This window comes from Populus alba, chromosome 19, assembly GCF_005239225.2.
Source record: "Populus alba chromosome 19, ASM523922v2, whole genome shotgun sequence".
Taxonomy (NCBI): domain Eukaryota; kingdom Viridiplantae; phylum Streptophyta; class Magnoliopsida; order Malpighiales; family Salicaceae; genus Populus; species Populus alba.
In genome coordinates this window covers 1,030,513-1,041,119 of record NC_133302.1, presented here as the reverse complement: position 1 = coordinate 1,041,119, position 10,607 = coordinate 1,030,513, and the positions used below count along the sequence as shown (strand labels likewise).

Genomic DNA, 10,607 nt, shown 5'->3' with positions numbered 1-10,607 from the left:
ATTTAATGAGGGATAAATATTCCAGCATATCAGGACTCAGTACATTGCCAAACCCAATGGCAACTAGGTTTGACTAATGCCAGGCCAATGTTCTTGAAATTTTTTTTGTGAGGTAGTTTGTATCTTGAATACATTTCAATAAATTGTTATAGTTGTTGAGCTTGGACCTTGATAATAGATGAAAATAACATGAAGAAAGGTAATCCCTAGCTTTAATGCAGCAAATCTCCAATGTTCATAGCACACTGCCACTTGTATGATTGTGAAAGTCTGGGGACTAAGATTTATTGAATTGTGTAAGTGAAATTATATGGACGGTTATTCACAGAAAAATGAGAAGATTTTATCCATTTACCATATGTAAATCTTACACAAATTAATAAAGGCAGTACGTAGTGATAATTGCCTACAGTATAATCTCTCAACATGTCAAAGGATGCCCATCTGAAATGAGGAATTGCAGTTTCTCTTTTTTTTTTGCTGCAGGTTCAAGAGAAAGGAATCAATGATATTAAAATAACAAAATCAAGAAAGGGACATCTGACCCACTCTTTGACTAATCTTCACCATTCACCCATCTAAAAATACTTGCAATTTTTTTTTTTTTTCTGTTTTTTTTGTGGTCTTAGTAGCAGTTGGCATTTGATGGAGTCCTTTCCTAGAACACCTTCTTGCAATTGTCTTTCAATTATTTGAATTCTTCCGCTGCTCAGTGTATCAGCTTCCTTTCCCTCACTAAGATTTGCGCAGCCTCCCCGCCTTTTCTATTCTTCAGATCATTTGCAGCGCCAGGTACACTTTAACTACATAATTTCCTTGCACAAACTTGTTTTTCACCCATCTAAAAATACTTGCAATTTTTTTTTTTCTGTTTTTTTTGTGGTCTTAGTAGCAGTTGACATTTGATGGAGTCCTTACCTAGAACACCTTCTTGCAATTGTCTTTCAGTTATTTGAATTCTTCCGCTGCTCAGTGTATCAGCTTCCTTTCCCTCACTAAGATTTGCGCAGCCTCCCCGCCTTTTATATTCTTCAGATCATTTGCAGCGCCAGGTAAACTTTAACTACATAATTTCCTTGCACAAACTTGTTTTAATTCTTTGTACTTGTATTTTTGTGTCTTTCAATTACTGACCGTGACTACAATTCTTTCTTATGAACAAGTGCATAACAAGCATAATTTATTTTCACTTCATTGTTTATTGTAGAAATTAAAATAGCTTATTGAATAGGTGTCTTAATTACTCCTTCATTAAAATAGCCTAGTCCTGTTTCAGAGATTTATATGATTGTCTTCCTTGGAATGCACTCCTTATTTTATAATTGTCTCCGAATAAATGAATTTGTTGTTTTTCTCCTCTGCAGGGCCACCGAAGAGAAAGGAGAATGGTTCTCCCAAAAGGTCCATTTTGGGAGCATGTTGAAGATATGAATGATGGTAGCATGAGGTGTAAGTTTTGTGGGCATTTATTTGCCAAGGACACTTCCATTTCGAGGATCAAATGCCATTTGTCAGGGATGAGAGGGCGTGGTGTGAAAATTTGTAAAGATGTTCCAGAAGAAGTTCAGGATGCAGCCCTAGCAACAATTGATGGACCTCCAGAAAAAACCCTTAAAACTGTAGCAGGCTCAAGCAATAACGAGGTCACCAATGCAATTGCAGCTTCTGCACAGGAACAGAACAGTGAAGTGATACGTGTAGAAATGGCAGAACAAGGAGAAGAATTTTACCCTGGAACGACACTCGAAGATTGGATGGATAGCATCATTGATAACGAGATCGAGCTTCTATGTAGTTCTCCTAAAGAGCTTCCGCGTGATGCTTTTGAGATTATATCTGGAACAGAACAAGTGCAGCATCTGGAGAGAGGTAGCTCTCATGAGAGGTCATCAATTAATCAAGCTGATCAGCCTCGAGGAGATTCATCCCAACCAACTGATCTATTGTGTCTTGGGCTTGGAAGTTATTGTGATCAAATAAATTTTCCACCAGTAAACAATGATGTGATTATGGATGATGTGCGGAACATGGTTAGAGCGAGAACAGAACCAGAGGAGGAGGATGTGGTGAACAATAGTGGAAGATTAGTGCAGCCTGGCACAGGAGCTAGCTCTTCTGAAGACCTTACATACAACACAAGTGAGACTAGAGGAGATCCATTACCCACTAACTCTACAACGTTAGTGGGTCGAGCATTTGTAGAGAATGGGAACGTGATATGGTCCTGGTTAATGGATGATGAAGTCTCAACCATTGGCATTTATGGGATGGGGGGAGCCGGTAAAACTGCAATGCTGAAACATATCTATAATGAGCTTCTACAAAGACCAGACATTTCTCAACATGTTTATTGGGTGACCGTGCCTCGTGATTTTAGCATTAAAAGATTGCAGCACAGTATTGCAAGACGTATAGGTTTAAAACATTTCAATGAAAAGGAGGAGTTGCACAGAGCTGTCAAATTATCAAAAGAACTAATGAAGAAACAAAAATGGATTCTCATTTTAGATGATTTGTGGGACTCTTTTGAGCTACACGAAATGGGAATTCCTGTCCCGTTGAAAGGATGTAAGCTGATTATGACTACTCGATCAAAAAAGGTATGTCATCAGATGGCTTGCCGGCACAAAATCAAAGTGATGCCACTTTCTGACGAAGAAGCTTGGACTTTGTTCACAGAGAAATTTGAACATGACATACCACTTTCTCCAAAAGTGGAACGAATTGCAAAACACATCACCAGGGAGTGTGATTGTTTGCCGCTAGGAATTATAACAATGGCTAGATGCATGAAGGGGGTGGATGACACACACGAGTGGAAGAATGCTTTAGAGGACATGAGACAATCAAGAGTTGGACAAGATGACATGAAAAAGGTGTTCCGGACTCTGAGATTTAGTTATACGCGCCTAAAGGATTCAACTTTGCAACGATGTTTTTTGTACTGTGCATTATTTCCTGAAAACTTCGTGATCCCTAAAGACTATTTGATAGCTTATTTCATTGACGAGGGAGTGATAAAAGGGCAGAAGAGCAGGGAGGCAGAATTTGACAAAGGTCATTCTATGCTTAATAGACTTGAAAATGTCTGCTTATTGGAAATAATTAATGGCGGTAGTGCTGTCAAGATGCATGACTTGATTAGAGACATGGCCATCCAAATACTAGAAGAAAACTCTCAAGGCATGGTCAAAGCAGGTGCACAATTGAAAGAATTACCGGATGCTGAGGAGTGGACAGAGAATCTTACAAGAGTTTCACTAATGCATAACCAAATTAAAGAAATTTCTTTCTGCCATTCATCAAGGTGTCTAAATCTATCAATCTTATTGCTATGTCATAATTACAGGTTGCAATTTGTGGCAGATTCATTTTTCGAGAAATTGCATGGGCTCAACATCCTTGATCTGTCTCACACAGATATTGAAAAATTGCCTAGTTCTGTCTCTGATTTGGTGAATCTCACTTCATTGCTGCTCTCAAATTGTAAGAGGTTAAGGCATGTACCATCATTAAAAAATCTCGGGGAACTGAAGAGGTTAGATCTCTCTAGTACTCAGTCACTTAAAAAGATGCCTCAAGGCATGGAATGTCTATCCAACTTGAGGTGTCTTAGAATGAATGGATGCGGTGAAAAGAAGTTTCCTGGTGGGATATTACCTAAACTCTCTCACCTGCAAGTCTTTGTGCTAGAGGTGGAGTTAATTTGTGTTCCAGTAACCGTTAAAGGAAATAAAGTAGGATGCTTGAGGAAGTTGGAAACTTTGGAATGCCATTTTGAAGATCACTCTGACTTCGTGGAGTTTCTCAAGTCTCGGGATGAGAATCAAGCTCTAAGCACATACAAAATTTTTGTAGGACAGTTTAAGGAGTACGATGTAAGAACATGTTGTAGTAATAAGACAATTGGGCTGGGTAATTTGGGTGTCAACAGAGATTGTGGTTTTCAGGTCAGGTTCCCAAATGATATTCAAGAACTGATCATTGAAAAATGTGATGATGCAACTAGTTTGTGTGATGTTTTCTCTCTAAAGAAGTATTCAATTGAATTGGAGGTCATCTCCATTTTGAATTGCAATAGCATGGAGAGCTTGGTTTTATCTTCTTGGTTCTGCTCTGCTACACTTCCATCTCCATCGTATAACAGCATATTTTCTGGTCTTAAAAGGTTTAATTGTTCTGGTTGTAATAGCATGAAGAAGTTATTCCCTCTTGTCTTGCTGCCAAGCCTCGTAAACCTGGAAGAGATTAGAGTTAAGCATTGTGAGAAAATGGAGGAGATAATAGGTGGAACGAGATCAGATAAAGAAGAGGTTATGGGTGAAGAAAGCAGCAACAGTGAATTCAAGCTCCCCAAGTTAAGAATTTTGTACTTGTCTGACTTACCAGAACTGAAAAGTATTTGCAGTGCAGAATTGATCTGCGATTCTCTCGAAGTAATTGAAGTAATAAATTGTCAGAAGCTAAAGAGGATCCCAATTTGTCTTCCGTTACTCGAAAATGGCCAGCCATCTCCTCCCCCTTCTCTTGAAAAAATCAAAGTACATCCAAAAGAATGGTGGAAGTCAATGGTAGAGTGGGAACATCCTAACGCTAAGGATGTCCTCTATCCCTTCGTAGAGTTTTCTCATGTATGTTTTAATTCCTCTTTCTCTCTCAATCTCTTTGTCTACCTTCAATTTAATTTTAATGAATTAGCCTCGACCACAACCATTTAATCATTGATGTCTGCATATTATATTCCAGCCACAAGTAAGGAAGCAAGACGAAGACAAATGAAACGTTTAGAGAGCAACAATTCTGGCCAATTCATCTACAAGGTTTTCTCAAGACCTTTACTCTCCTCATTTTGTTGTTATCATCCCAACCTTGAAACTTCTTTTAGTTTATTTATTATTTATAGGAAAATTTTTAGTTTTTCTACTATACTCTGTCTTTTTAAAATGGGATTTTAAATTAGGATTCGATTGGCTATCTCTACAATGTTTGAAATTTTCTCTCTGGCTATCCCCTCCTCCTTCTCTTTAAAAAAAAATTGATTATTTATCCAAAAGAATGGTAGGATTGTCCGAAACTGATATGCTTGAAAATGGCCAGCCATCTCCTCCCCCTTCTCTTCGAAATATCTATATAAAACCAAAAAATGGTGGCAGACAGTAGAGGAGTGGAAGCATCCTTGCCATGTATGATTCTTAATTATGCAGCATATGCTAAAACCATCATATTTCATGTAGATGTAGTGCATGCTATGACAAATCTGATTTTCTTTTCTTTGTTTGGAGTTCATGAACTGGGAATGTGCTTACTGATTTTGCAGTAACCATTTTGAACTGTTCAGTGAAATGCCTATCAAATTTGATGTAAGCCCTCTCCACCTTCACTCATTCATTTCTTTTCTTTGTGGTGGTTAGTTTACATGCGAACCTGGTTTGTACAAGTACTCTTGTATCTCTGTTGTCTGTTTCCTTCAGCTTCTTGTTTGTACAAGTCTCCCCACTTTCAGATGTTCTCCTAAGGACACCATGGTTTTTGATCTTCTGTTTTATATTTGTCTTTGTGCCCGATTCCTGATTGGTACTAGATATGACCTTATTGTCTTTGCTTTTTTCAAGCCCTTTCTGTTGTATTGCTGGTCTTCATCCTATACTTTTCTTCACATGCCTTTATAACTGGTAAATTAGCTGTCATACGGTGCCGACCGATACGAATATGGCGATGGAGTTCCTGCAAAAATATTGCAAGGCAATTGAGCTAATCAGTAGAATGGGACCTATCTCAGTGGAGATGTATGCTTGGAGAAAAATGAAGGCCAAGCTAAGCGGTAAGCTTATAACTCACGACATGACCTTACTTGAACCGAAACCTTCATGTGTATTTTATCCTTCTAACCCATTTTTTCCTCTTATTTCTTATCATCCCTCTCCTTTTCTCCCTCTCTCCCATATATATTCAAATTACTAAATGATTCCTGTGGTTCATTGTGAAGTGTGAACCATACCTAAGCTAACTGAATTTCGACTAGGAATCATTTGTTTGTGTGATTTATGCATGATTTGTTTTATGAAAAGGCATCTAAGTTTTCTTTCTGGAATTTCCTTTAAAGGGACTAAGACGGTTCCTAACTACATGGTCTTGCTTTAAGATCAACTCTTAGCATACTTGTATCTACTAGTGGTTCTGATGCATACTCTTAACCTTCAGAATATGTAACAGCGGAGATGCGGGCATAGGACCAATACTATGACACTCTCTCTCACTCTCTCCAAATTCAGTTTATACTCGCTGCTGAAGCTTACCATCGCAGGTTTGTTAGTATAGCTACTTAAGAATGCTCAGATATTGCTTTCGAGTACCTTTTGCAGTGCATGTACATGCTGCTTGGAGTTGATTTTTCTTAAGCTGTTCTGTTTTCGATCAATCAAACGAGTAGAGATTGAACAAGTTCCATGTGGGTTTTTGGCAGGTTGATGATGATAACATTGGATGATCAATTGATTCAGTTCTTTGGCGCAACCGTGCTCTTGACTTTCTCATTCACTGACAAAGATGGTGATGGTTACATGAGCATTGTTTATGTTCAGCAAGCCTGCAATATAATTGGCTTACAGAAATCCTGGCGAATTGCTGCGTTGATGACAATGACAATGGAATAATCTGGAGAAGAACCATGAGAAGCAAAACTAATCCGGGAGATGCTTTAGCGTTGCTAGATCATTAGATTGATGATGGAATAATTGAAATATTGAAGGAATGAGAAGCAGGCAAGCAACAATTGACGAGGGCCACACAATGCATAATGGATTTGAAAACACCTACTTATTGGAAAGAATTGCCTGCATCCACGGAGCAGCTCTTTTGAGAGAAAGAATAACAAAAAAAAAAAGAAGGGGGGGGGTATTTGTGTATCAGGACACAAAACACTATTCCTTGTAACGCTTTAATGATGAAATTACCCTTGGTCTTTAAACCTTTGAAGGCACCAAAGACAAATTATACGGGGCTAAATTGATTTTTTTATTGCACAAAAAAATAATAATTTAACCCGCCCACACAATTTAATGCCTATTACCAAGAGCTTATAAGGGTTTTTTTTTTTTTTTTTGTTATTTTACTTTGGTTTTATTGTTAATTTGAAGGTTACTCGGTGTCATTATTGTAATTGATATATATAAATATTATTAAAATATTCTATTTGTGTGTGCTACGTAAGCCCAGCGTGGACTATGTGTGTGAGCCTGTTTGGTTACCAAATACTATCTTCCGATCGCGACATTTGGAAGCTCTTGATGTCTCCTCACGATGAGGGGACGTGTGTACTAGAAGTGCCTCTAATTTGGTGTTGGTGGATTTTTTTTTTTCCACTCATTTTCTCTCTCTCATCCTCAAAATCAAGACTAGCCCCTTCAAAAATTCAGACCAACCCCTTCAACTTCTATTTCCTTCACATTTGGTTCATGTCCTTTTTATTATTTTTTTAAAAATTTTGAATAAGCCATGAAATTACAATTATTTTTTTCAATTTCACCCCAATTATTTTTTTAATCTTTCAAATTTGATCCTTATTATTTTGACTATTATTTTCTTATTTTGAAGAAACTATAACATTACAATTTTGTTTCAATTTCACCCCCTTTTTATTTTTTTTTAATCTTTTAAATTTGGTTCTCGTTTTTTTTATTGCTATTTATTCTGTTTGTGATTGTTTTTTAGACTTTTTCAAATTCATCCTCCATAAGTTTTTTTTTTTTATCAAATTTGATCCATATTTTTTTTCTATTTCCATCTCTTTTTTCCTTTGGCATTTTTCTATACTAATATTTTTTTTCATGATTTTATCATTTAAAATTAAATTAGTTAGGAATTAGGCTTCTTCATTAAACCCAAGTCAAGAATTTCATGGGTAACGAGTTTAAGAGGTTTGCACGACTTGACTTGTTTTTTTTTAAAAGCTACTTTTTTACCTTTTTTAGAGTTTTGCTTTAGTCTCGAGTTTATAACTAGAGTCACTAGTTTTCAAAGGTTAGTGTGGGTTGACTTGTGCTTTTTGTTTTTAATCATTTTGTTATATTGATTTATTTCAATTTCATCCTTCAACATTTAATTTATTTGAAATTGGTTTTCCTGCCTTTTTCCCCCTTTCTTTTATATTGGGTTATCTTGATCATGTGCCTATGATCATAGGGTTTATGAGTTAACCTAAGTTGACTTTTTTTTTTTTTTTTTGCTATGAGGTTAGTCCGGTTCATGACTAGAGTCACCGGTTTCAAAGGTTGAAGTAAATTGACTTTTTTTGGGTCTTTTTTTTTTCTCAAATTGATTTATCTTAATTTTATCCTTCAATATTTGGTTAATTGAAAAATGGTCCTTATACTTTGCTTTCCTTCCTTTTCTATTGGGTTATCTTAATCATATGCTCATGGTCATAGGGTTTGTAGGTTAACCTGGGTTGACTCAGATTTTTTTTTCATTGCTTTTTTAAATGAATCCTCTTTTTTTTTTTTTACCTTTATATTGAGTTGTTTGATGATTGAGCTTCATAATTTTATTTAATTTTCTTTTTAAAATGGTTATCCTGATATCATACTTTGCTTTCCTTCTTTTTCTATTGGGTTATCTTAATCATATGCTCATGGTCGTAGGGTTTGTAGGTTAACTTGGGTTGACTCAGATTTTTTTTCATTGCTTTTTTAAGTGAATCCTTTTTTTTTTTACCTTTATATTGAGATGTTTGATGATTGAGCTTCATAATTTTATTTAATTTTCTTTTTAAAATGGTTATCCTGATACCATAGCTAGGTTAGAGATTTTACATCTAGACCTAAGTGGTTTTAGATTAATTTTTTTTATACTTCTTTTAATTATACTTCTTTCTTAATTTTCTCTCTTCAACATTTTATTTGCTAGAGATTGAGATTCATCTTTTTTTTCTTTTCATTTTTTTTTATGATGTTGTTATGTTCTCATTTGAATTATTAAGAATTGATTCTCAAGCTTTTTTTATGCATTTTTTATATGAGATTATTCAAATATTATGTTTATAGTCGTAAAGTTTGCAAGTTAACTTGATTTAACCGAGATATTATTTTTTAGTTTTGTCATTCAATATTGAGTTGTTTCATAATTCGAATAGGCTTAAAGAATGGTTTTTTTATTGTCAGTTTATTTCTTTTTGTTATATTTTTTAAAATATATTACTTAAATTACTAATTGAACTAATAAAACTCTTGGATTTTATTCCTTAACATTCTTTTCCATGGGCTATACTATTAAGAAATATATTTATTTTATTTTATTTATTAAGGGTATAATAATATTTTTAGTTTAGCCTATATATAATCTCTTTGCATTTATGTTAAAATAATAACTTCATAATAAAGTGAATAATGAAACTCTAGTCTCCTCCTCTCTTATGTTCGTATTTCTCTTTGTTTAATTTGAGTTGTTTAACATGGCATTAGAGCATGATCTCATTGAACGAGTCTTAATCTCAAATACAGCTTTTAAGGATCTAACTTGGTGTGATAGTTGTTTCGTTTCTACAAATTTGGTATTTCGTCTTCCCTTTAGTTCAACAATTTGGTATTTCATCTTCCTTTTAGTTTCTGCAATTTAGTATTTGCATTTAATTTCTATAAATTTGGTATTTCATCTTCCTTTTAGTTTCTGTAATTTGGTATTTACAATATGTTTCTGCAATTTTTTTGGAGTGAGATTGTATAACTTCGAGAAGATAGTTTTTTAGTTTCTGCAATCTAGTATTTTGTTTTTCGCTTCTTTTGCATTCTAGTTTTCTTTATTTGTTGATTATGGCTACTGAAAGAAATGATTCACTTTAGTATGTGAATGTGAGGCTGAATGGAAAGAACTATTCATATTGGAGTTATGTAATGAAAAATTTCCTTAAGGGTAAAAAGATGTAGGGATATGTTAAAGAAACTTATGTAATATCTAGGAATATTGATGAGGGGTATGATGTCTTATAGATGCATGAGAAGCAAACAATACAAAGATTATTACTTGGATTAATAATTATATTAAGCATTCCATAGGTACTTGGGAATAATGTTGGTTGTCGTTAGATGTATAAGATTAAGACTAATTATGATGGGTCTATTGAGCGATACAAAGCTAGGTTTGTTGCTAAAGGATACTCTCAACACTATGGTATGAATTATAAGGAGACATTTGTCCTTGTTGCAAAAAATAATTATTGTTCATACTCTTATTATTGTAGCTTCAATTCGTCGATGACATATCTCTTAATTTAATGTTAAAAATACCTTCTTCAATGGAGATCTTCAAGAAAAAGTTTATATAGTCCCCCCTCCTAGTGTTTTACATAACTTTGGGTATGTTTGTAAGCTTTAAAAAATGTTATATGTTCTCAAACAAGCATCTCATACTTGGTTTAAGAAATTTTTTTATTATGATCTCTTCTTCTCTTGGATTTGTTTCTAGTAGTTATGATTCTACTCTTTTTATTAAGTTCAATGATGCAGGTCATATCATTTTGTCTTTATATGTTGATTACATAATTATTATTGGTGATGACATTGATGGTATTTTAGTTTTAAAGATAGAGTTGGCTAGATAGTTTGAAATGAAGA

General features: G+C 34.6%; 1 protein-coding gene across 13 annotated transcripts; it reads left to right on the top strand.

Moving 5' to 3' along the window:
- The first annotated feature begins 494 nt into the window (after positions 1-494).
- On the top strand, positions 495-6,886 carry LOC118039821 (probable disease resistance protein At4g27220). 13 transcript variants are annotated; one of them, XM_073406896.1, is made up of 8 exons: positions 495-792; positions 949-1,052; positions 1,365-4,631; positions 4,747-4,820; positions 5,318-5,360; positions 5,698-5,821; positions 6,202-6,304; positions 6,464-6,886. In XM_073406896.1, exons 3-4 carry the CDS (start codon positions 1,386-1,388, stop codon positions 4,777-4,779), a joined length of 3,279 nt encoding a protein of 1,092 aa, XP_073262997.1. In that variant the 5' UTR covers positions 495-792; positions 949-1,052; positions 1,365-1,385; the 3' UTR covers positions 4,780-4,820; positions 5,318-5,360; positions 5,698-5,821; positions 6,202-6,304; positions 6,464-6,886. The 13 variants fall into 13 exon arrangements, with proteins under 13 accessions (XP_073262997.1, XP_073262996.1, XP_073262995.1 ...); XM_073406895.1 differs by having other exon boundaries at positions 5,682-5,821; XM_073406894.1 differs by lacking the exon at positions 5,318-5,360 and having other exon boundaries at positions 5,682-5,821.
- The last annotated feature ends 3,721 nt before the right edge of the window (positions 6,887-10,607 follow it).